At 45.9% G+C, this 27,006-nt stretch overlaps 1 protein-coding gene across 1 annotated transcript in view; it reads left to right on the forward strand.

The window, feature by feature from the left end:
- Positions 1–12,490, forward strand: part of PARVA (parvin alpha) — a 156,961-nt gene extending 144,471 nt beyond the window's left edge. The window contains exon 13 of the mRNA XM_036258636.1: positions 10,528–12,490. Coding sequence (XP_036114529.1) covers positions 10,528–10,604 — 77 coding nt within the window. The 3' untranslated portion in view covers positions 10,605–12,490. The remainder of the gene's footprint in view (positions 1–10,527) is intronic.
- Positions 12,491–27,006: the final 14,516 nt, after the last annotated feature.

Genomic DNA, 27,006 nt, shown 5'->3' on the forward strand with positions numbered 1-27,006 from the left:
GTTTTATTGACCTGAGGGACAATATCAGGCATACCAACATTTGCACCACAGGGGTACCAGAAAGACAAGAGAGGACAAGGAACTGAAAACTTCCCTAACCTGGTGAAGGAAAAACACATACAAATAGAGGAAGTACAGAGAATCCCAAACAAGATGAACCCAAAAGGCCCATACCAAGACAAAACATAATTAAAATGCCAAAGGTTAAAGACAAGATTGCATAAGACTGTAAGCTGATTTCTCAACAGAAACTTTGTAGGCTGAAAGGAATGGCAAGAAATATTCAAAGTGATGAAAGGCAAAGACATACAACCAAGAATTCTCTAACCAGCAAGGTTATCATTTAAAATCAAAGAAAAACTAAAGAATTTTCCAGACAAGAAAAAGCTAAAAGAGCTCATCACCACTAAACCAGTATTACAAGAAATGTTAAAGGAACTTCTTTAAGAAGAAAACATCAGAAATATAAATAAAAATATATAGGAAAGAAACTATTTTCACTGATAAAGGCAAACATAATAAAAGCAGTGGATCACCAATTATAAAGTTAGAATAAAAGTTAAAACGGACGCCCTGGCCGGTTTGGCTCAGCGGTTAGAGCATCGGCCTACGGTCCGGAGGGACCCGGGTTTGGTTCCCGCTAAGGGCACGTACCTCGGTTGCAGTTTGTCCCCGGCTCTGGTTGGTTGTGCGGGTGGCGACCACTCGATGTGTCCCTTTCACATTGATGTTTCTCTCTCTCTCTCTTCCTCTCTCTGCCTCCCGCTCTATCTGAACAAAAAATGGAAAAATGTCCTCGGGTGAGGATGATAAAAAAAAAAAAAAAAAAGTTAAAAGGGAAAGTAGGAAGATCATTTACAACAATAAATTAAGGGATATACACAAACACACCAACACAAAAGTAAAAGAGAATGACAAAAACATAAACAAGGAGTGATTTTAGAATGTGTTCAAACGTAAATGACCATCATCTTAAAATAACAGTACAGGGTGAGCAAAGTAGGTTTACATGAAACACAGAGTTTATTCTTGTATTATCATTTACTAGTCGTTGTACTATTTTCCATATGAACAATTGTAAACCTACTTTTGCCATACCCTGTAGATATGAAACACATGGTGACACCAAAAATCTATAAGTTATACAAGAAATATAAATAAAGGAATCCAAACATAGCACTATGGAAAGTTGTCAACATATAAGAGAATAAGAAAGGAACAAAGTTAAACTATAAAAACAACCAGAAAATAATTACTAAAATAGCAATAATTACATACCTATCAGTAATTACTTTAAATGTAAATGGAATAAATTATCGAATCAAAAGACATAGGGTGGCCGAATGGATTTAAAAAAAACAAAAACCAATACATAGGCAGCCTGCAAGATACGATTTGAGATCAAAAGACACACAGAGACTGAAGGAAAGGGATGGAAAAGATATGCACCCCTGGCTCGTTTGGCTCAGTGGTTAGAGTGTCAGCCTGTGATCCAGAGAGACCCAGGTTCAGTTCCTGCTAAGGGCACATACCTCGGTTGCAGTTTTCCCCTGCCCCAGTTGGGATTGTGTGGGTGGCAACCACTTGATGTGTCTCTTTCACATCAATGTTTCTCTCTCTCTTCCTCCTCTCTCCCTCACACTCTGTCTGAAGATGAATGCAAAAAGTGTCCTCAGGTGAAGATAAGATAAAAAAAATAAAAGAGATTTTATGCAAATAGAAATGGTAAAAAAAACTCTGTACTTACATCAGACAAAATAGACTTTAAAACAAAGTCTATAACAAAAGACAAAAGAAGTACAAGTCATAATGACAAAGGGATCAATCCAACAAAAGAATATGACTCTTGTAAACAACTATGTACCCATGTAGGAGCACCTAAATATATAAAGCAAATATTGGTAAGCATAAAGGGAGAGATCAAAAGTAATGGATAGGACATCCAGACAGAAAATCATCAAGGAAGGAGTGACACTAAATTACATTAGATCAGCTGGATTTGATTTTTTTTTTTTTACAACACTTCACCTCAAAGCAGCAGAATATATATATTTTTTCTTAGTGTACACGGGATATTTTTCAGGGTAGATCACATTGGGCCATAAATCAAGTCTTAATACATTTAAGAAGATTGAAATAATAACAAGTGTCTTCTCGGATCACAATGGTATGAGTCTGAAATCAATTACAAGAAGAAAACTGAAAAACATACAAACACATGGAGGTTAAATAACATGATACTAAACAGTGAATGGCTTAACAATGAAATCAAGGGATAAATTAAAAGATACAATGAGACAAATGAAAGTGAAAAAAACTTAAAATGTGTGGGACACAGCCAAAGCAGTTCTAAGAGGGAAATTCATAGAAATACAGGCCTATCTCACAAAACAAAAAAAATCTCAATCTATCCTTACACCTAAAGGAACTAGAAAACAGAAGAATAAGCAATGCTCAAAGTGAGTAGAAGGAAGTAAATAATAAAGATTAAAGTGGGAACAAGTGAAATGAGCCTGAAAGAAACAATACAAAATATCAATGAAACCAAGACCTGGTACACTGAAAAGATAAAATTGATAGACCTTTAATGAGACTCGTCAATAAAAATGGAGAGGGTCTGAATAAATAAAATTAGAAATGAAAAAGGAAACGTGACACTGACACAACAGAAATACAAAGGATTATAAGAAAATACAATTATATGCCAAGAAATTGGACAACCTGGAAGAAATGTATAAATACATAGAAACATATAACCTTTCAAGACTAAGTGGGGAAGAAACAGAAAATCTGAACAGGCAGATAACTACTAAGAAAATCAAATTAGTAATTTAAAAAACTTCCAACAGCTTGGCTGGAGTGGCTCAGTTGGTTGAGTATCATCCTGTGCATTCTATTTCTGGTCAGTGCACATACCTAAGTTGTGGGGTTCAGTCCCCAGTCAGAGCGCATGCACAGGGAAACCGATTGATATTTCTCTCTCACATTGATGTTTCTTTCTCACTCTCTTCCTCTCTCTAAGCATGTCCTCAGGTAAGGATTGAGGAAACGAACAAAAGACCTGGATCAGATGGCTTCACAGGTGAATTTTACCAAACATTCAAAGAAGAATTGATATCTATTCATATCAAACTATTTCAAAAATTTGAAAAGGATGGAAGGCCACCCAGCTGGTGTGACTCAGTGAACTGAGCATCATCCCATGGACTGAGAAGTCCTGGTACAATTCACAATCAGGGCACATGCCCAGGTTGCAGGCTTAATCCCCAGTAGGGGACGTGTAGGAGGCAGCCTTTTGATGTTTCTCTCTCACATGGATGTTTTTATCTCTCTCTCCCTTTCTCTCTCTCTCTCAAAATATCAATAAAAACATATTTTTTAAAAAGGATGGAAGGCCCCAAACTCATTTACAAGTTCAGCATCATCCTGATACCAAAACTAGATAAGGACACTACAAAAAAGAAAATTATAGGCCAATATCCCTTATGAATATAAATGCAAAATCCTCAACAGAATATTAGCAAACCAAATTTAACAATACATTAAAATGATCACAACCATAATCATGTGAGATTTTTCTCAGAATGTAAGGTTTGTTCAAATTCTGCAAATCAGTCAACGTGGTACACCCCATAAACAAAATGAAAACTAAACACATATGATTGTATCAATAGATGCAGAAAAAGCACATGACAAAATCCAACATCCATTTATGATTAAAACTCTCAGTAAACTGGGGATAAATGGGTCATACCTCAACATAATAAAGGTCATATGTAGGACCTTGTATGTAGGTCATACAAACCTACAGCTAACATTATATTCATCCGTGAAATGCTAAAAGCTTTTTCATTAAGATCAAATTAGTAAAAAAAAAAAACTCCCAATAGCTTGGCTGGAGTGGCTCAGACAAGGAACAAGACAAGAATGTCCACTTTCACCACTTTAATTCAACATAGAATTAGAATTCCTAGTCACAGCAATTACACAAGAAGAAGAAATAAAAAATATCCAAAGTTGAAAAGAAGAAGACAGTCATTACTTGCAGATGACATACTATTTAGAAAGAACCCTCTAGATTCCACACATACACACCAAACTATTAGAATTAAATGAATTCAGTAAAGTACCAGAATACAGAATTAATATTCAGAAATCAGTTGCATTTTTATACACCAATAATGAACTATCAGGAAGAGAAATTAATAAAGCCACCCATTTACAATTGCATCCAAAAGAGTAAAATACCTTAAGAATAAATTTAACCAAGGAGGTAAAAGACCTGTACTCTGAAAATTATAAGACATTGAAGAAAGAAAGTTAAGAAGATAGAAATAAATGGAAGGATATACCTTGTTCATGGATAGGAAGAATTAACATAGTTAAAATGTACATATTACCTACAGCAATCTCCAGATTCAATACAATTCCTACCAAAATAACAATGGCATTTTTCACAGAACTAGAACAAATAATCCTAAAATTTATATGGAAGCACAAAAGACCCTGAATAGTCAAAGCAATATTGGAAAAGAAGAGCCAAGTTAGAAGTATCACCTGATTGCAAACTATACCACAATTGTAATCAAAACAGCATGGTACTGGCATAAAACACATAGATCAGTGGAACAGATGAGAGAGCCCAGAAATAACCCCATGTCTATATGGTCAATTATTCTATGGCAATGGAGGCAAGCCTATACAGTGAGGTAAAGACAGTCTCTTCAATAAATGGTGCTGGGAAAACTGGACTACCTTTTAACACCATATACAAGAATAAACTCAAAATTGATTCAAGACTTAAATGTAAGACCTGAATCCATAAAACATGTAGAGGAAAACATAGGCAGTACTCTTAGCAATATTTTTTGGATATGTTTCCTCAGGCAAGGGAAACAAAAGAAAAAAACTAAATAGTTTTTTCACAGCGAAGGAAACAATCAACAAAATGCAAAGACAGCCTACTGAATGGGAGAAGTTATTTGCCAGTAATACATTCAGTAAGGGGTTAATATCCAAAAAAAGGAATTCATACAACTTAATACAAAAAACAATAAAAAACCCACAAATAGTTCAATTTAAAAATAAGCAGAGGGTCCAGCCGGTATTGCTCAGTGGTTGAGCATCGACCCATACACCAAGATGTCGCTGGTTCAATTCCCAATCAGGACACACGCCCAGGTTGTGGGCCCCATCTCCAGTGGGGAGCATGCAGGAGGCAGCCAATCAATGTTCTCTCTCATTGATGTTTCTATCTCTGTCTCCCTCTCCTTTCCTCCATCTCTAAAATCAATAAAGAAAAAATATATTTTTTTTTATCCTCACCCGAGGACATTTTTCCATTTTTTGTTCAGATAGAGTGGGAGGGAGAGAGAGGAAGAGAGAGAGAGAGAGAGAGAGAGAGAGAAACATCAATGTGAAAGGGACACATTGAGTGGCTGCCACCTGAACAACCAACTAGGGCCGGGGACAAACCACAACCGAGGTATGTGCCCTTAGCGGGAACCAAACCCAGGTCTCTCTGGACCGCAGGCGGACACTTTAACCGCTGAGCCAAACCGGCCAGGGCGGAAAAATAATTTTTTTAAAAAAGAAAAGTAAAATGATAGACACATACATCTTTAAAAAAGAAAAAAAAAAATGGGTAGAAGACCTGAACAGGCATTTCTCCAAAGAGGACTTACAGATGGCCAACAGACATGAAAAGATGTTCAACGTCACTGATCATCAGGGAAGTGCAAATTAAAACCACAGTCACACCAGTCAGAATGGCCAACATTAATAAATCAACAAACAAGTGTTGGTGAGGATGTGGAAAAAGGCAAACCCTCATGCACTGTTGGTAGGATTATAGCCACTATGGAAAACAGTGGGAGCTTCCTCAAAAATTAAAAATAGAAATATCTTATGACCCCACAATTCCAATTATGGGTATTTATCTGATATCCAAAACACTAATGCACTAATTCAAAAAGATATATACACTCCTATGTTTGTTTATTGCAGCATTATTTACACTAGCCATGATATGGAAGCAACCTAAGTGCCCATTAATAGATGACTGGATAAAGAAGACATCATTCATATATATGTGTGTGTATATATGTATATATATATGTACGTGTGTGTATGTGTGTGTATATATATATGTATATATGTATATATGTAAATAAAAATTTGACCAGAAAAAAAGATTGAACTCTTACCATTTGCAAAAACATGGATGAACATATAGGGTATTATGCTAAGTGGAGTAAGTCAGACAGAGAAAGACAAATTCCATGTTATTTTACTTATATGTGGAATCTAAAGAACAAAATTAACAAATGAAACAAACAGACTCATAGGTACAGAGAGCAAAGTTATGGTTGCCAGATGGGAGGGAGATGGAGGGGATGGTGTAAAGGTGACGGGATTAAGAAGTACAAATTGGCAGTTACAAAATAGTCATGGGATGTAGAGTGCAGCACAGGGGATATAATCAGTAATATTGTAATAACCATGTATGACACAAGGTGGGTGCTAGACTTGTTGGGGGATCACTTTGTAAATTACATAAATGTCTAGCTGCTGTTCTGTACAACTGAAACTAATATAGTATTGTATGTCAACCGTAATAAGAAAAGTTTTTAATTATTTTTTAAAAAAGATAAAGGAGTGGGAGTCTCAGACGAGATGACGACGTGAGCTAAAGTCCTTCCTGGGGAATGGAGAGTGGCCTAGTTACTGAGACAGCAGAGCATGTGGCTAAGCCCATGACAGCCCTGGGTCTAGTCCCTACCCCACCAGCTGTGTGATCTTGGGCAACTTACCCCGCTAAACCTATTTTCCGTGTCCACAAAAATGGACCTCCTAGAGATGTGAACATTAATTACAGGGTTAAATGGGATGGTCCCTGATGTGCGGCCCCTGGAACCTAATAATGAATGTAAGCAGTTGCCTATTTGGCTGGAATAGTAAGAGTATGAATTAATGGTTGATGAGGATGAAGTAAGCTGGTGTTAGGTCTTTATTCTGTAGGCAGTGGGAGTCTGGGAAGGTGCTTGAGCAGGTAAGTGCTGTGATCAGAGCTCTGTTCCAGATGGATCATTTGGAAGGCAGTGTGAAGAACAGATGTTTAGATGTGGGGCTCCATCTGCAGCACTGGGGGCCCAGGACGGAAAACAAGCTTGGGAAGGACATGAGGATGTCAGATTTGGAAACCTCGAGGTTGACACCTAGGCAATGACCAAACAGAACTGGACGAGGGGGAAAGACCAGGGCTGCGATTATATAATGGGAAGTCTTCCACTTGTTGGGAGCCGACATGCCAAGAGTATGGAAAACAGGAAAGCAAGTCGAGAAAAGAGTTAAGGACAATATCTTGTGAGAATTCTTTTACTTATGAAGCTGGAGGAGCGAGCAGGCAACCCAGAGGAGAGGGGTGGATTGTGAAGGTGTTGTTTGGGACCCTGTGTCATGCCTCATTCCAGACCTCGGTGCTATCAGCTCTTGCCAACAAAACCCACCTTTATTCTCATTTATTGTCACTTAAGTGTCTAGTCACTGCTAGAGGAGGACCTCCACCGAGGCTGATGTCCCTCTAGGGTTTCTTTTCCTGGCAAGACCACACTAGCATCCTAATGCCATTAGGAATGGACCCTGAGTGCCCTGTGGCCAGTTGGTGAGCACCTATTCCTGGGTAGGAGAGAGATAGTGGAAGAGCTCCGGTCAGCATTTCCGCTTCTGTTTTCTTGACCTGCTTCCTATGAAACTTCCTGGTTACAGATTGGAAGTCCTCCTTCTGATACTTCCGTTTTCAGGTATTCACTTCCCTCAGGACAGAAGGTCGATTAACCTATAGGGATATTTCAGCATATCGATGACATTTCTCGTACACGTATTGAACTGCTTAATATGAAGCTTCCTGACCAATGTGGATGGAAAAACACATCTGTTTCATTTGTTGTTACACTAGGCATCATGCCCGTGCTGAAAATTTCCAGTGCATGAAGGAGAACTGAAATGGTGTTTGTGAAGTTGTGCTTTGTGAGAGGTGTACTCAGCACTCCGTCTGGTTTCTGCGCTTCTCCCTGGAAAGGGAGGCTCAGCAGTAAATGCTACAGACTTTATTAAACGTGCCAATGTGGGTAATTCTTTGAGGGTGTTTCAAAATCAAACTGGCTGTGGTGGAGGCATTTTTCATGGCAAGGTGGCTTTGAGGTCAGGAAAACACAATCTCTGCCACGCCATTGACACTCAAAGCTCTGTTGTACCTTGAAACCCCCTGGAAAGGTTGGGTTGGCCTCTCGGATGACTTTTGCTGCCCAAGCTTCATAACCTTTTAGTTCCCTGGAAACAACCACACCCGGAGGCTGAGCAGTCCAGCTACAGTGGGTAAAAAGGATCACAGAGGGCAAGAGGCTTTGAGGGGCCCAGGTGGGAGCCCGTGGCTGGAAACCCTCTACCAGTCTACCTTCCTCTTCACACTCATTCCTTTGGTGAGCTCACTTTTTCTCCTTTCTGCCATTCCAGCAGTTTCTACCCCGGGTAACTTCCTAATCTTTGGCTGGAGTGGAATTTAAGAAACACAGCACTAAGCCTAGCCATCAGGAGAGGACAAGATCAGCCCCCAGGGCACAGGAGTGACTCAGCATGAACAGGGCTCGGCCACTTGGCCGGGCCCCACGTGGAGGCTCAGCTGTATGCATGAACCAACATGGGAGCAGAAGGGGAAGCCGAGTGCCAGGCCTCTCAGGTAGTCCCGAGGCCCTTGGTCTGGCAACAGGAAAACTTGGAGCAGAATGCAAGCCCAGCTGGGGTGGGATGAAGCCCAGGAGAGGCATGCAGAGGGGGCCTAGGGACAGGGAGGAGCCCTCAGGCGGTTCTCCAGGCCTTGGCAGGGAGCCCCATCGGAGCTCATCATTGCAGGGACTGGGGCCTGGTTGCACCTGGCTGTGGCGACCACATGGGCAAGGGTCCGAAGACTATGGGCGGGGAACCACAGCCCCACCTTACAGAGCTACTAACCTCTGTTCTGCCGGGTCTTGGAGGATCCCTGTCCCTGGACAGGGCCATTGCTAGAGTGCTGACATCTTCCGCGGCTCCTCTTCCCAGCGGCTCAGCATCGCTCCAACCTTTCAGTCCCGACGCATTTATTGTTTCTTCATATCATTTACCTCATCTGACCTTCCGCACAGTTAGATGTCTTTTTGGTCATTTTTACTGTGAAAATGTCACGTCTACAGAAAGGTGCGTAAAATATAAGTGTTCAGGTTAGTGACACGTCACCCAGCTCGGGGAAGGGTCCTTCCCATCAGTTTACCCTTCTGGAACACAATCCTCTCCTCCTCCCTGAACATAGCCACTCTGCTGGCTTGTCTAGGCTTTTGTTTTTTTGTTTTATTTTCTTTTTCTTATCATTTTATTACTTTAGTATGCATTCTTGAATAGTAGGCCGAGTTCCTTTTTTTTTTTCATTTATGTTTTCTCAACTTTGGTTGTTCAGAGGAAGGCCCTCCCAGGGAGTGAGTGCAGGATAGGAGGGGGGTTGGGGGAAGGAGGCGGCAGAGGGTTCGAGGGACAGCCAGAGAAGGAAGTGACCACTAAATAAAAGGAAGGGCCCTGGCCGGTTTGGCTCAGCGGTTAGAGCATCAGCCCTCAGACCAGAGTCAAGGGTTCAATTCCAGGTCAAGGGCACATACTTGTTTTGGGTTCAATCCCCAGCCCCAGGTCGGGGTCGTGTGGAAGGCAACCAACTGATATATCTCTCACATCAATGTTTCTTTCTCTCTCTTCCTCCCTCCCTCCCACTCTTATCTAAAAAAAAAAAAATCAGTGGAAAAATATCCTCGGGTGAGGATTTAAAAAGTGGGGGAGGGAGGAAGAGATGGAGAGAGCAGAGGAAATGGTAATGCAAAAGCTTGGGAACCCACGGAGGAACTCTCCTGAAAATACAGTCCAACTCCCAGCCTCAAACCCAGTTGCCTTGCTCTGTCCTTAGTCTGAAACTGTCTGTCCCCTAAGGGCACATGCTCACTGAGTACTCTCTGCCAGGTGGGCGTCTGTGCCCTCCGGGGCCCTCCTGGCCCTTCCTAGGGGAGAGGCAGCTTGGTCCTAACTCACCACCTCTCCCCACTGTAGCTTCAGCCCTTCCTTCCTTCCCACCACTCATGGCAAAGTGGCCCCAGGGAGGTGAGACTTCGGGGAAAGTCAGGGCCAGGGAAGCACTCTCTCACTGGAGATGGTCTGCCGTCTGCCTCATTCTACTGAGACGCGATACCCTGTGCTCTGCACCTCTGGCCCTGCTCTGGATTCTTACTGCCACTTCGAAACCCATCCTTCAGCTCCCACCGGCCGTCGGTCGTGTCATGGGGGATGCTCCTCTGTCCCAGCAGGACAGGGAGCTCTTCTGAGCACAGAATGATAACCTGTGGCTGAGGGGGGACAGCCACGCAGAACCACGTTGGTCACACGAGGTCAATAGCTGCCAACTTTGGGCCATGTGGCCCCACTGGAGAGTTAATGTATTTTTTGTTTTCCATGCAGACATCGTCAACTGTGACCTGAAATCCACACTGCGAGTGTTGTACAATCTCTTCACCAAGTACCGGAACGTGGAATGAGGGCAGACTGGACCGTCCTCCGGACCACCTTCACCTGCTTATTCCTGTCTCCTGCTCTGTGCTATCCCACGAGTCCAGCTACAACCCGGAGATAGAGGGGACTGAATTAGGAAGGAAATGATCAGGAACTCAGTGGGCTGACCCATACCCCCCAGGCCCTCGGGTCTGATCCAGCAATGGCCTGGGAAGGTTGTCCCTATCCTGGTGCTGGGTCCAGATTTCCCTCAGTGTGATTTGAAAACCAGCTTAGGCCCAAGAGACCCCCACAGAAGATGAAAATAAAGATAAGTTACCATCTATGGGTGTAAGTATGTGCCAGCCATCACACGAAGTGCCCTGATACATGAAAATGCAGTAGTCCCCCTCCGTCCACTGAAGCAGGTGTTACACACCCCTTTTACAGATGAGGAAACTGAGGCACAGAGAGGTAAAGTGACATGCCAGAAGTTGGCATTTGTTTTTCCCTCTTTGAACAACGTACATATTTGTTAATAACTAGCCAATCACATCACACTCTTTGCATGTCCTATAGCTGTGCGTGTATGTGTACACATGAACCACGAGGAAGACGCCAGGCAGTGCCGGTCAGGGCTTAGTGATTCACACTCAAATTGGCAAATCAAGTCTAACCCAATTAATAGTGTATGTGTGGCAGGAATCATATCCCTCAACTCCTTTGTACAAATGAAAATTACTCTTAATTCCATCAGATTTGTAATAACCCTATGCTCTGGTTTCAGGGTGACATTTGGAAAGGATTCTGTTTAAAATTAATGGAGTGGCACATTTTATAGCCTTTTTGCTTGATTGCATGTAATGGAAGTGCCCCATATTTTCCTGCAAAATAAGTACTCAATTCATTATCATTAGGCAAATGCACAATATACTCCGGGCACCACAGAGAGCCGGGCGCAGGCCCATGTGAGCATGGTTTGGGAAGTAGGGCTCTTCACCAGAGACCCTTGAACTTGAAAGAAAGGAACTCCTTTTTGCCTTCTAATTGATCATTTAGACCATTTCTAGCTAAGCCTACCCACATGCAATTACTGGCTAATTCAGGCGAGGAGAAATGTAAGTCATTCAGACCCAAGCCCAGCGGTTTCCTTGCGTGGGCTCCCGGAGGGCTTGTGGGGACCAGCATCCTGGCTCTGTGAACCGGCTTGGAAACACAAGGCCCCAGTGGTCCAGGCTGCCGGGTCCGGGGCAAATAGGAAGGGAGCTAAAGCGGGGGTGAGTACGAGGACGAGAAACATGGGGGCAATGTTTGCACACTTAACAATAAGGAAATATCCCCTCAGACGAGGGACAGGGCTTGTGGGGTTTACAGTCCTTGTAAAGGGACCAAGACGTTGGGATAGTTAATAGCTCTTACTGGTATATCTTCATTATAGAATCTTCCCAAATATGCCAGATGGACCCAGCCTGTGTCCCGCCTCCAGAAGTCTGCTTGATTCATCAGTTTTAGGCCTCTTCTAGTCTGAGGAATTCATTTTGATCTGTCTACACCCCCCCAGTAAGGCCTCCCATATTGTCCAAAACAGTTCCTTCCAGCTCCTAAACATTTCTTTCTCTATGGTCCATCTGCAGTAACTCATAACATTTAGAGATACTACACGTTTCTTTGGATATCTTGCTCTAAGAAAGAATTGTGACTCCGCATAATGAACATTTAGATACAAAGACAATGTACTCTTGTGTCAATATATGTAAAAGGATGCGATTATTTTTTACATTCTTAGTGAAATGTTACGCTTTTCATTAGTAAACACTAAAGAGTGTACTATGTGTTTGTTCTCTGTTAAAGCATAGCAAATCCATGTAAGTCATTGCTGTGTCTCCTTGAGCAGTTCCAAGGCGGGATGAAACAGAGCAGTGCAAACGTTCAAACATGCTTTGCTACACAAATTCTCTCTCGTTTCGTGTTTTTTTCCTGACACGCAAGCGGTAGGTGCACGATGTGACCAGTGCCCTTAGCGAGAGCCCTCCTTTTCGCATGTCTCACACGCGGTATGAAAACACCTCGGAAGGCTTGGGGGTTTAATAACAAGCCTGATTTATCTGAAAAGTGTGTTTCAAAACTGAGGCCTTAGCCTCGGTCCAGAATCCCAGGGCCTGGGCCTGCTTTCATCCCCTGCCATCTCCTTAGAGGCTTTGCTTCCAGCCGTTCTCAACCTGTGGGTCGCCACCCCTTTGGCGGTCGAACGACCCTTTCACAGGGGTCGCCTAAGACATAACAGTAGCAAAATTACAGTTATGAAGTAGCAACAAAAGTAATTTTATGGTTGGGGGGTCACCACAACGTGAGGAACTGTATGAAAGGGTCGCAGCGTTAGCAAGGTTGAGAACCACTGTTCTAGACTCTCGCTCAATACATGACCAAGGGGGAGAAGGCATCAGAACAGTAAACCAAATTTAAACTTCGTCTCTTTAAAAAAAAAAAAAAAACAGACAAAAATCTAGTCTCTATAGGCTCACGTGTTTTCTAAATTGAAATGCATTGATATTTTTAATAATACATACATCATACATGGTGAAACATTCAAGAAGCCTAAATCGGTATCAAGGGAAAACATTAAATTTTCCTCTCGCCCCTTCCCCAGCAGCTAATACCCCTCCCTAGAGGCAACTATTTTGATCCATTTCTTATATTTACTTCCAGAGAAAATCCAGCCATAAGAAGCATCAATATACATATAAAATTAATGGTTTTATAAACATAAATAGCAAAGTATATATAGTCAGGCATATTGCTTTTTTTCACTTAATGTTATATGTTGGAGATTATTTTACGCTAGTATTGAAACCCTTTCACATTTTAAAAATGAGAATCTGAGCACTTTGTACATCCAAAGGCCCATCTCTGGTCTGCTTGAGCTAGGAAATTACAGCCTTACCCAAAGGAGGTAATGCGGCCTTGATATTGATCTCAGAGACTGAGACCGACTGGGGAGGGCGGGTAGGTCTCAGGGGACATGTTACCAGAGACATTCTCAAGTGCCCTGAACTTAATTTTTTTAAGATGGGGAAGTATCTTGTTTATTTTTAAATAGTTTATTGATTTTTAGAGAGAGAAGAAGGGAGAAGGAGAGAGAAATCTCAATGTGAAAGCAAAGCATTGACTGCCTCCTGCACACCCCCTACAGGGGATTGAGCCTGCAACCATGTGCCCTGACCAGGAATCAAACCAACCCTTTGGTGCACGGGACAATGCCCAGGTAACTGAGCCACACCAGCCAGGGCTGAATTTTTTTTTTTTTTTTTAAGTCCACCTTTGGATTATTATGGTGAGTGGTGTGCAGTTTGATTTGTACATTATTACTAATTTGCAGTTGACGGAGTACCCTGTGGTATTCTGCTGCAAGCCCGGCAGCCATACTGCTCCTCTGTTTAGGCAGAAGGTTCCGACTTCGCATGTGTAGGCACAGAACTGACATTTCCAAAATCTGGGAGAAGGACTCTAGCAGCCATCATCCGTGTTGCCCAAGCTGGCTGCAATTTGCTATTGCAACTCTTGGTACTTTTTAATTATGAAATACTGTTTGCTTAGCCTTATCATTATCAATTTATTTTGTTGTGGGTTGCTTGGTTAACCCTACAGAGTATACTAAAGCCTATTTGCATCAACAGTATCCTGGGGCTGTGATTTTCCAATAACTAAACTCTAAGACATGTATATATTGTGGTTCAAATATGAATTATCCATACTCTAGTGCTAGAGCAAAAGTATACCTAATCCACTCCTTCCAAATTACCACTAATTTATTTTTCCACTGGAAAATGAAACTAGACAAAGTTGGTAGGTCAGGCAGTTTTGCCCTGGTAGGCGTTGACCAAAAGTAATTTGAGATCCACTGCCTTTAATACAGCTCCACCCCAGGAACCCAACCTACATAAAACATCCTAGATATGCAAAAGGGATATGTCCTAAAATCTTCACTAATGTTACTATGACATGCAATCTCCTCCCATAAAATTCACTTAGGTCTGGAAGATTCAAAAGAGATGCTGTGGATACAGAGAGCTGGAGATCTGCATAGAAATGCAAACGCTGGGTAGTAGGTGGACTCAGTCACCAGCTTCCCAACAATTGCAGATGCAGGTCTCAGCAGAAGACAAGTTAGTAGGTATGAATGGCTCACTATCATAACTACAAAGATTGTATCTGCCAACACCAAGTTTCTACAATTTTTCCCCCTCTCTTTTTCCTGAAAAATATTAACCCAGGCTAGCTCCAAATTTTTTCAAAGTATGCTCAACCCCTGCTTCACTGTGGTAGTGACTGCACATGTGAATATGTGCATGTGTGTTCCTGATGACCCCGAGGCAGCCATGAGCGTGCTCAGTGCAGGGTGAGCCGCCCCCCACACCACACCTGACCATCCTGAGCATTTCAGGCTTCCCAGGGAGGAAGCCACCAGTGAAGCATCTCAGAGTCCATTCTGCAGGATGCTAATAGATGTTCAGTTTTTAAAATGTCATGTCCAGAGCTTTTTTATCCACTCTCTGCAGCTGTAAGAAAGAAAGATCTTTTATTCTTTGAGACAACATGGACGGACCTCGAGAGTATCATGCTAAGCAAAATAAGCCAATCAGAGAAAGACAAATGCCACATGATCTCACTTACTTGTGGAATATAATGAATAAGGTGGGCTGATGAACGAAATAGACCCAAGACATAGAAAGGAGTATGGTTCAGACTGACAAACCTCAGAGTTGGGCAGATGGGATAGATGAGATGAACCAAAGAAATTATATGCACGTGTGCATAACCAATGGCCATAGACAACAATGCTGGGGGGGGGGAGGGGCAGGATGGAGAGGAGGGGGTCTGGGTGGGGGGAAGGAGAAACATTTGTAACAGAAATAAATTAATAAAAATGGAAAAAAATAAATAAAAATGTCATATCCAAATAAGTTGGGAAACAGGGTAAAGAAAATTAAACTCACTTTCTACAGTTTTGGTTTTCTTTTTCACTTTCCGTTTTCTAAATGGAAGCCATCTTAGAGTTCCCTACACTAATGCACGTTGTGACTCTAAGGGGAGGCAGCTTAGGGCACCTCCCCATCGTGTTTGACCATGGGACCTGTTTGCCTCCTGAGAAGCAGGCAGGATGGGTGCCAGGTGAAGCCCATCCACTCACTTAGCCTTTTAGCCATACAGTCAGCAAGTATGTGCTGAGGGTCTGCAACATGTCAGACGGGCTGTGTCAACTGGCAAGTGAGGCACACTCATGTCTCATGGGAAAGACACACAAACAATAATCACAAAGCAGTGGTACGGTAATTTCTCACTTAACATCTTTGGAAGGTTCTTGAAAACTGCAACTTTAAATGAAGTGACATAACGAAACTAATTTTATTGTTGGTTAATTGATACAAGAGTTAAGTTCCCACAGCATATTTTTGGTCACAAAAGCATCACCAAGCTTCTAAAGACCCAAAACACTTCAAATATTAAACAGAGAAATAAATCTGAAGAAAGAGGAATAAAAACAAGTAAGGGAATTCCAACCCACTTAATCGGGCTCAGGGTTGCAGGTGCCAGAGCCGACCCTGCAGTTCAGAGCACTGGACAGGAACCAACCGGGACAGGATGCCCTCCCACCGCAGGGCCACCCACACTCAGACGGGGACCACGTAGACACCACCTCACATGCACATCTTTGGGATGTAGGAGGAAACCAGAGTCCCTGGAGAAAACCCACTCAGACATGGAAGAACATGCCAACTCCAAACAGACAGTGGCCCCAGCCAAGAATTGATTTTTTTTCCCCCCCTTATCAACATTATAATGAAACAAAGTTGAATGAAACAATGTTATTCAAGGACCTGCTATACTTACAACTTGTGGTGACCACCATGGAGAAATACAAAAAAACTATGAAAGAGGTCTCATTTAGATTCAAAAGTCAAGAGAGGTCTCTGGCAAAGTCTCACTTTAAAGTGACACCCGAAGCATTGAGCTGCTCAAGTACAGAGCTTGCCTTTCCGGGGAACAGCATGAGTGAGGATCCTGAGTCAGGAGAAGACTAGGTTCCCGGGAGGAACTGGCTGAAAGCCAGGATGGCTAGAATACAAAAGGTGAGGGGGGGAGAAGAGGTATCAGAGGGTTACAGATTTTATCACAAGAAACATGGGAAGCATGTATGTTAAAAAGCCTTCTGAACCATATGCACTCATCTGTGGAATATAAAACTGAAAGCAACAAATGAACAAACAAGATAAACAAAAACTCACAGACAGAAAACATTATGGTGGTAACCAAAGGGAAGGGGGCTGGGTGGGGGGTCGTAAAGGGTAAAGGGGGTCACCCTGGCCGGTTTGGCTCAGCAGTTAGAGCGTCGGCCTGTGGTCCAGAGAGAACCGGGTTTGGTTCCCGCCAAGGGCACAACCCCGGCCCTGGTTGGGTCGTGCAGGTGGCAGCCACACGATGTGTTCCTTTCATGTCAATGTTTCTCTCTCTCTCTCCCTCCCACTCTAGCTGATCAAAAAAAAAAAGAAAAGAAAACTGTCCTCGGGTGAGGATAGAAAAAAAAAGGGGGGGAGGTAAAGGGGTCAAGTACACAGTGATGGAAGAATATTGGACTGTGGGTGGTAGGTACACAAAGCAATATACAGATGATGTATCATAGAATTGTACACTTGAAACTTATACAATTTTATTAACCAATGTCACGTCAATAAAATTTAATTTAAAAAAATACTTTAAAAAGTGTTTTCTTGGCCACTGTGTAGAAAAGCTCTGGAGAAAGTTGTGCCAGCAGTCTGGAGGTCTGAGACTCCCCTTCCACCTGCATTCCTTGGTAGGAGCTGGAGAGCCAAGGCGAGCAGGAGAGTCGGCCCCTGCCCACCCCGTGGGGACTGCAGCACGCCCGGGAAGCCGGTGCGCTGTCAGACGCAGTGCCTGCTGGGCGGTCCTGATCCTCACCTTCCCTGGGGCTGCTGGGAGGGCAGGGGCTCCCACACCACCTGCAGCCCCTCCACAGTTCAGTCCTCTGGAAGAGCTAAGGGAACCTGAAGACTGGACAAGGCTGCATAGGGGAAAAAAGGAAAAAAAGACAACTAGCAGCCAGAAAGCTGATCCCTGGGACCAGTGCTTCCAACTTCTCACACTTCTGTTTGATCTCTCTGTGGATTTTGATTGGGGGGGGGGGGGGCAGGAATGCTGTCATCCAGCATGGGGGCAGGGCAAGGTATTGGCTTCCTGGAGATAGAATAATTTCATTCTCCCGATTCACATAATCAGAATGAATTACTGTTATAATGTCTACCACACTAAAAAGCCTACAAAAAGGGGATCACGTGTGCTTCAGTTAGTGTCTTAAGAAATAGTTTTCGCCCTGGCCGGTTTGGCTCAGTGGTTGGAGCGTCGGCCTGCGGTACAGAGAGACCCGGGTTCGGTTCCCGCTAAGGGCGCGTACCTCGGTTGCAGTTTGTCCCCAGCCCTGGTTGGTCGTGCGGGTGGCAGCCACTCGATGTGTCCCTTCACATCGATGTTTCTCTCTCTCTCTCTTCCTCTCTCTCCCTCCCGCTCTATCTGAACAAAAAATGGAAAAAATGTCCTCGGGTGAGGATAAAAAAAAAAAAAAAAAAGAAATAGTTTTCATAGGAAGGTATATTGTTTTCACTGAGAGTTTTAAAATAACAAATATCCCTTGGGCGATTGTTGGTTGGAAACCAGTCCAGTGAACACCTGCCCCAGAAAGATGATTCTCCAGCAGGCTGTGTCCTGAGCCGTCCATAGTCTGGCCTTGACCCCCCCCCCCCCAGGCCTCTGCACACACGTGCAGGCATTTAATGGGGCACTTTGATGCTGGCATTTAGAAGGGCACTTAGGAAATTCTGAGAAGCCCCAATGATTAAGATAAATGATGTTTTATCAGTGAAACGGACTTTTCATTTCTTGTTATTGATTTTCATGTTTTCACATCTTCAGATACGATTTGTTAGCCCAAGGCGGCATTCCAAGACACACAAATGTCATTAAGGCAACTGCTTTAAAGAGTGCCATGTTTTATTGAGGTGGACAGGACAATAGCTACTCAATCTGCTACACGTGTGCTCCGTGTGGGAGCCAGGGTGGGCCCTGCACGACTCTCTTACATGTCTTCCTGGAAACCCTGACAATGGCCCCACCGCCTGCTTCTAGAAGCAGCACCTGCCTTTGGCAAACATTTGCCTATGTTTCTGCAAAGCAGCTCCCGCAAGGAAGCCTTTCTCCACTTGAGCTTCAGAGTTTCCCCCATCTTTCCTTATTTGTCATGGTATTGGAGAATATAAAGTCTCATGGAACTGGGGACATTTGGCTTAAAGTAATGGACAATTGGGGTGTGGGAGGAGGTTGAACAGGGTAAAGGGGGGATAAATGGCGACAGAAGGAGACTTGACTTTGGGTGGTGAACACACAATACAATATACAGATGATATATTATAGAACTTACACCTGAAACCTATATAATTTTATTAACCAATATCACCTCGTTAAATTCAAATTTTTTTAAAAAAGATGGTGACCAGTGAGCATGCACGGAGCTAGGGCACCGAGGCCGTAGACCGCCCCCCCCATCTCTTCCACATCTGGAGTCTGGTTGATGTGGTGCCCCCGGGGTGGGGGACAGTCTCTGTGCAGCACCCGAACCTGTACCTGCTGCATCGTTGCTTCTCCCAGCTAATCCCCATAACATCCTACTAGCCTGCTTTGGAAATAGGTGTTGTCCAGACCCATGACCACCTGTCATTGCCTGAGAGAGACCGAGCTCACCAGCAACCACTCTGCTCAGGGGACCTGCCAGATTAGTTTACAAAATTCACCCACCCACACATCTTCATGTACAGAGTACATGACTTTCTGAGCCGCATGCCTTCAGTGTGATTTGTCAGGAAGACACAGCGCTTTCTCCCCCGTTCTTTTCGTGATGATCCCAATCCCCACAGCGAGTGTTCTCGCTCATGGTGGCACGGGCCTGCCCTAGCACTGATGGCTGGGACACCAAACACCATGGAACAAGAAGAGTCCTCATCAGCATCTTGGGTGGGGCCCCAAACTGTGCATGATCAGAATGCAGCCGACCAGGGAATGTCTGTGGAATGCCTGCTCGGGGTTCAGCCCATTCTATGCACAAAACGGGATCGGAAAGTACAAGGCGGCTCGGACGGGTTCGTCCATCCTGATGGGGGCACAGATGCAGCTCGTCTGAAATAATTCAGTGATATCAGGTAGCGCCAGATGCCTCTGATGGCCCATTCGATTCTCCCAGAAAATCCCCCATTCCCAGCTGCCTGTAATCTTCAGGGGCATTTGCCTCCAGGATCAGCAACTTCCATGTAGATTTGGTGCTTGAAGAAACCACACAACTCACCCTAAAGCCAAATGGCGACTTAGGGTCATTTTTCTAAAATCTCCCATGTTGCTGGGAAATCACTGTCTTTGTTCCACAGATTCCAAATAGTCATCCAGAACCCCAAAGTCCAGTCTGGGCTCTACTGCCAGCCATTTGACTGTCTTCACACTCAACGTTTTCTTGCATCTCTAAATCACCTTTTGGTCAATCCCACTAGCAGGTGTCTGTACTCTTGTTCTCCAGCACAGAACTGCAGCAGAAAAGTCACAGAGTGGACACAGCCAGCTTGCTACTCAGTTACTCTTCAAATGCCATTGGGTGCCCCCTAACTTCTGCAAATCCTCTCATCTCTCACAGATGGCCTTCATCTCCACAAACACCTATCCCCTACCTTCCCAGCGTGCCCCTCTTACCGCTTTCTCCATCCGGTCTTTACCTCTTCTTTCACCAAGAGATTAAAGCTGTTTGTCTCATGCTCTTTCCATAGCCTCCAAACAACTCTTCTCACTTTTTCCTGCTTAAATTCCCAGGCTGCCCTTCCTCCATCTGGCTCCTCCTGGACCAGCTCTCTCATCCCCATGCAAACTCAAGCCCCCCTCCTCGGGCATCCTGACGTTCCCTCCCAGCCATGCACATTTCTAGGATGAAAAGACCTGCCCTTGAGCCAGTTCTCCGTGCATTCCATCTTCTGCCCTGGCTCACCTTTTCCTTAAGACACTCTTCTGGAAGTATACAGATCCATGCTGATTCCATGGATCCCCCAAAACCCACCTCTATTTTTCCAGGAACTGAAATTGTTCTCTGAGTGGTCAGCATCTACTGGGCTGGCCTCCTTCCAGGAACACGGCTGCCACGTTTCAGAGACACTACATCCTTCTGCTTCCCTCCCAGCCTCTGGCTGCTGCTCTGTTTGCTCTTAGGTGGCCCTTTCCCTCTCCCCAGTCCCCAAATGTAAATGCTCCCTAGGAGCACCCACCATACTTCTCTCCTTGCCTCTCTCCCTGGCTTCCACCACTGCCTGCTCTCCCTCCAACCTCAACACCTCACCCATCTAGTTGAGCATGTTCAGGCTTACAACATGTCCTCTCCACGGAGCTATCCCAGGTCCAAGTTGGCACACCCCAAACAGAATTTTTATCTTCTCCATTCCTGTTACTGCTTTTGACAGCCTTTGTCCCATCCAGAGGTGCCATCACTTTCCCAGGCACCCTTCCTTTCAGATGCTGAGGGAGTTCTGAATTTTCTGCTGCCCTGTCTCTGACCTCCTGCCCCACCCCCCACCCCCAACACAGCCAGTCAGTTGTATGGCTGCTTCTTCACAAACCACCCAGTTGGCATCGATCCCCAGCTCTTGAGGGCCCCAATTATTCCCCTTTTTGGCCTCAATCTCTGATGCCTGCATATTACAATGACCTCTTAACTAGTTTCCCTTTGAGTTAATCCATTCTGCACATGTTCCCTGCTTAAATTTCTTGAAGCACAACTCAGAGAATCTCACACCCCTCTCGAATAACACCAACAGTGGTGCTAATTGAGCACTTACCCTGTGCACTTCAAACACATAATCTCATTTAATCCTCTCAACATCCCTACAAGGTAGGTATTATTTTCATCTTCATTTTACATATGAAAAACTGAAGGCACAGAGAGACTCAGTGACGGGATACAGGTTACATGCCTCGGGAGTGGCAGCCCCGCTCCAGGGTTCAGGTTCTAACCTCTTGAACTCACAACCATTAGTGGCGTCCACAGGCCAGAATCCCTTTGTCTGCTCAAGGCCACTACAACCCGGTTCTGTTCTGCCTGACCAATTACTAGCTCTTCAAATCCAGACCGACCTGTTTGCCAGAGAACCTTTGCTTCCTGCCAGCAGCTGCTCTTCTTTGCCTTGTTTTTGTTGTTGCTAATCCTCACCTGAGGATATTTTCCCATTGTTTTATTGTTGTTTTTAGATAGAGTGATAGGGTGGGGACAGGGGGAGAGAGAGAGGGAAAGAGAGAAACACTGACGTGAGAGAGACACATAGATTGGTTGCCTCCTGCATGACCCCAACCAGGGCCGGGGATCAAACCTGCAACTCAGGTACATGCCCTTGACTGGGAATCAAACCCATGACCCTTCGGTCCACAGGCCAATGCTCTAGCCACTGAGCCAAACCGGTCCAGACTTTGGCTTGTTTTTAAATGGAATTCCTGAAACAGGCTCTGGCTAATAAGGTTGTCGTTCAGTCATTTATTCTTCTTTTGTGCAATATATTTAAACATTGCCTGTGGTGCTGGGTACAGGGGGATACTGCAGAGAACAACACAAACGTGGCCCCGTCCCCACACGTGAACCCTCTATGACTTCCCAGCCCTGCCACCTTCCTCTGACCCCCAGTTCAGACCCCGTGGAACTGGGCTGCATCTCCTCTCGTGTTGCTTCTGCTTAGTCCAACCCCTTTCAACACCAGCCCTGCCAGGATCCTGCTGGCCCCCTTTGGTTGTGTCATATGCACACTTCGCAAGGGGACGAATGCGCCCTCGGGAAAGCTCAGCTCCAAGCCCAAGTCTGCTCGGGAGGCTGTGATTCAGTGATGAGCTCCGGAAGTAAAGGGAAAACCTAAGGCAGACTATTGTTGGACTCTCCACGTACCAGGAACAGGCTGGGCTCCTACAAGCACTGCAGCAACCCCTCATGGGGGTGCTATTATTATCCCTCTTTCATAGAAGAGAAAACAGAGGTTCACAGAAGCCACAGCTGGGACTCAGAAGTCTTGATTCTCTACCATCCTGGCTACCCCACGGGCTGGAGACAGGAGTCGAGAGCATGCTGATGGGGTTTGATGACAACGGTGGATCCGTGTTGCTTTTAATATCCGTGTCCCTTCTCGACTTGACAGATCTATGTAGTTGGTTGGCAGAGGGGGAGTAGCGGGGATTTCCTTAACTGTCTGCAGGAAACTGAAATAGAAGGAAGAAACGTTTAACAAAATTCCAAAGATGTTCTTTTGAGGGTATGTCCTGCGTCTTTTCCTGCCAAACACTTGGCTATCTGGGAGCTCTGGGAAGCAGCACAGGTACGGACACACGAGAGCCTCACTTCCTCTCCAGCAAAGAACCGGCCTGTCGCTGTCCTGGACTGGGGACGTGGGGGGAGGGGCTGTCCAGCTTCTGCAGGATCAGGCTGAGCACAGGCTGCAGGCAGAGAAAGGGCCCGTGTGGGCTGGGGGCTGGGACAGCTGACCCGTGCCGACGAGGGGAAGCAGCCAGGATGCCCAGAGCTCACCGGGGAGAGAGTAGGGAGAGGACTCCAGCAGGTAGAGCTGAGTCCAGGCCACAGGCAAAGCCTGAGATTGGGGAGGTGGCACCATTCAGAGGGGCTGACTGGTCTGATAGGCCCAGAGAGGGAATCAGCCAGACAAGCCTTTGGAGCCCACTGGGGAATTTCGGGGCAGGGCAGGGGTTGGGCAGGCTTGTGAGCTGGATAAGAGCCAGGGAAGGGGGTGCTGCCATCAAAGTGCCCAGGTGCTTTAATAACCAGACCTTTGTCTGAGTCTTTAATAACCAGAACTTTCCAGGCTGCCGAGCGCTGCCTGCCCATGGATGCTCCCTCCACCCTCTCCAACCTTCCTCCCCACCGTCTCCCAGGCAGGGGGCTGGTGCCCGTGGCTGCGGTTGGACATCAGTGGACCCAGCGGCGAGGAACTAAAACGCGACAGCAGTCCCAACTCACGGTCCAGGCCCAACCGAGCGCCTGGCTGAGGGCACACGGCTCCATTGGCATGGCCTGTGCCCGTGGGGCACAGCTCCACTGGAAGTCTGTTTCCTCCACCCGCGCCCCAGGATTACTCATATTGGCCTCTGCACAAATGCTGTTTGTCAAGTGAAAGGTGCCACATTGATGCATATTTACAATTACTCGATGAGATCATATTTCAAAATGGCTTTCGGGGGGTGGGGTGGAGTAAACAAGCCACACACAGCATGACCTTCTCTTAGATTTTCTTAATGTGTAGGAGAGTCAAGTTACACACCCAGGACCGACCAAGGGAAGAGGGCATGAGCACATTTCTTAGGTACAGCCAGGATCCCCGAGAACTTCTGTTTGGCCTAAACAGTGGTTCCCAACCTTCCTAATGCCGCGACCCTTTAATACAGTCCCTCATGTTGTGGTGACCCCCAACCATAAAATTATTTTTGTTGCTACATCATAACTGTAATGTTGCTACTGTTATGTCTTAGGCGACCCCTGTGAAAGGGTCGTCCGACCTCCAAAGGGGTCGCAACCCACAGGTTGGGAACCGCCTAGAGGAAAGGACCTGGGTTCAAGCCCTGGCACTGGCTGTGTTAGGACACATCACGTTACCTCTCTGAGCCTCTTTCTTTGTCCGCAGTGAGATGTGAGCGGGTCTTGTCACAGGTTCTGGGCTTGGTTCTGTTAGCCCGACTCAGGCGGTGCCTCCTCCCCGCCTCGCCTCTTCAGCCTGCCTTCGGAAACTGCGCTAACCATGCGAGCAACCCTCCCAGCCCAGCGGTGACCACAGCGGATCCTCGTCAGGACCCAGAGTGTGTGGGGCTGCGGACATGCGGCGAATCTGCAAGCTCTGTGGCAGATTTGAATTCTTATCGCTATGATTGTTGTTATTCCTACAAGCATGAGATCGGAGTCTGCAAACAGCCTCATGCTTACTCTGCCCCTCACATACCCATGGCAGACATTACTAACCAACCCAGCACCCTGCTCCCCCACACGACCAGGGATGTCGCAGTGGAGTGGGAGGGAGGCGAGGACAGAGAAAGTGTTATGATGTGTCAGCGGGATAACCAGAGACGCACAGCCAGATTGTAAAGAAGCTCTTTATTCTTGCCGGCGGGCTGCGGAGGGCATAGTGTCCCCTCAGATCAGCAGTCCCAATTCTTCTTGCTCGTCTGATTTTAGACAGAAGCGAAGCCCCATCCTCCTTTTCCCGCTCTGAGGACCGGTACAATAGTGGGCTAGTGGGCTAGTGGGCTAGTGGGCGTGACAGCGGATTGCAGAAGTCAAAATTAGCATTATCACCGGGCTCACCTGCAATGCCTGCAGATACCTATACTGGAAACTGCAACTGCCTCCCAACACGTGGGGCAACTATAATCTGAGGCAAAATTCTTCTACTTCTAGGGGTAATTAACCTATTATTGAGGAAGGTCCATTGATGATAAAAATGGAGTTATTTAGTCGCTTTAGCCAAGAGGCCTACATAAGAATGTACCCAGGACAAAAGGAAAGCTATTTGCCATGGTGTCACTGTACTGGATTGATAGTTTAGGGACCAATACAAGGCTCCACATCAGTGCTTAATATTGCTAATCACTGGCCCTGCCTGGGTCAAAGGCCCACTCCCGGGCCAATTAGCTGCAACAGGGTAGGGAAGAGAAGTAGAATATATCTGAAGATAGTAGCCACCATTCAAATTAGAGAGAAGGAAACACCTACTGTAAGAAAGCATGTTGTTCTCTCAGGTAGAGCTATTGTTCTCCTCTAGAAAAGCCACTACCCTAGATTCTGAGGGCAGTCCCAAGCTGTGTGGGAAATGAGCAAAAATTAAACCCCAGAGAGATTAAGCACTGTGATCAAGAAGACCCGCGAGAAAGGATGAGAACCTCCGACTCCAGCCTGTTTTTCGCCTTTGGGCCAACAGCAAGGTTTCTAAACACCCACACATTACCCAGCCAACTTCACAGAGGCCCACAGACCCTGCTGCCAGACGGTGGCCCGGGGAAGTAAGACCCAGGGAGTCCTTGGCCAGGTTCTAAGAGAAGCACCCACAATGAAATCCAGAAGGCTCTTAAGAGAAGCCTGCAGTTTGGGAACAATCCTGCTAAGTCATAAATGCTTTGAATTCCTCAGCTTTTGCCTTCAGGATTTCTGGCAGCCCCAGGCAGAGGGCGAGGATTCATGGACAGACACTGATTCTCCTCTGCTGGGGGAGGTCAGCCCAGGCCAGCCCGAGGAGCCAGCACCAAGTCTCCTCTAGAAAAGTCCAGAGGTGGAAAGAGCTCTTGCTGTGAGTGCTGTGGTGCCCACCCCCACCCCCTTAGGACCCAGGCACTCAGTCCTCACCCCCACCCCCATGCTGCCTCCCACTCTGATCCCGCCCTCAGCCAGGGAAGCTGCCAGGTCCCAGTCTGCATGACCTCTTCTGGGAACCAATGACTAGTCTGTGTGGGCACAGAAGTCAGTACCTTGCTCCTGTCTAGGATGTCCCTCCCAGGAAGGGCCGCCCCAGCCTGGGCGCTCCAGGCGAGGGTGTGGAAGCCACCCTTGCAGCCGCCCACAGTTCACCTTCTGTCCCTGCCTGCTTCTGCTCCCTCGTAAGTGTTGGCAGGTCCACTGAGCTGTGCTCCCAGCAGCTGTAGCTTGTTCCCTCACAGGTGATCCTGTGATGGCTCCCCTGTGTGCCTCCTGCTGGCAAACCAACCTCCATCAGAGCTTGCTTCCCAGGAGTCCCACTGTGGCCACCTGGAGAGGGACGGTTGACTCACGGGGTCTAGAAGCTCAGAGTGCTGAGCAGCATGTCGTCCAGCCCCCCCAGCTCACAGGTGGAAACGGGCTGCCCAAGGCGGCTCTACGGACTGGTGGCAAAGCTGGCCCCAGGGGCCTCGGACCCCGATGCCCTCCACTTCTGTGGAACAATATTAAAATTGCCAAAATGTTTGAACACCTGCTTTGTATGTGAGCATTTCCCCTAATCTCCACAACCACCCTCTGAGGGAGGTGCAATTACTCTCACTTTTACAGATGTGAGAGGTGAGTCGCCCAGGTTGCACTGCTTGGAAGGATTGGAGGCAAATTCCAGCTCAGGCCTGCGTGACTCACAAGCCTGTGTCCCTTGCACCGGCCACAGTGCCTCTAGCATTGAGGGAAATGAGGCCTTTGGGTGATTTAAGACACATGTGAGGCCCACAAGGTCCTGTCATCTTGTCCGTCTTGGGGGAGACCCCAGGGAAGTCCTCTGTGGAAGCGGCGTGTGCTCCCAGGCCTCACCACTGCGTAGAGTTGCTCCATTTGTAGATCAGGGTCCCACTAAATGCCCTGAC

This window comes from Molossus molossus, unplaced genomic scaffold (genome assembly GCF_014108415.1).
Source record: "Molossus molossus isolate mMolMol1 unplaced genomic scaffold, mMolMol1.p scaffold_m16_p_13, whole genome shotgun sequence".
Taxonomy (NCBI): Eukaryota; Metazoa; Chordata; class Mammalia; order Chiroptera; family Molossidae; genus Molossus; species Molossus molossus.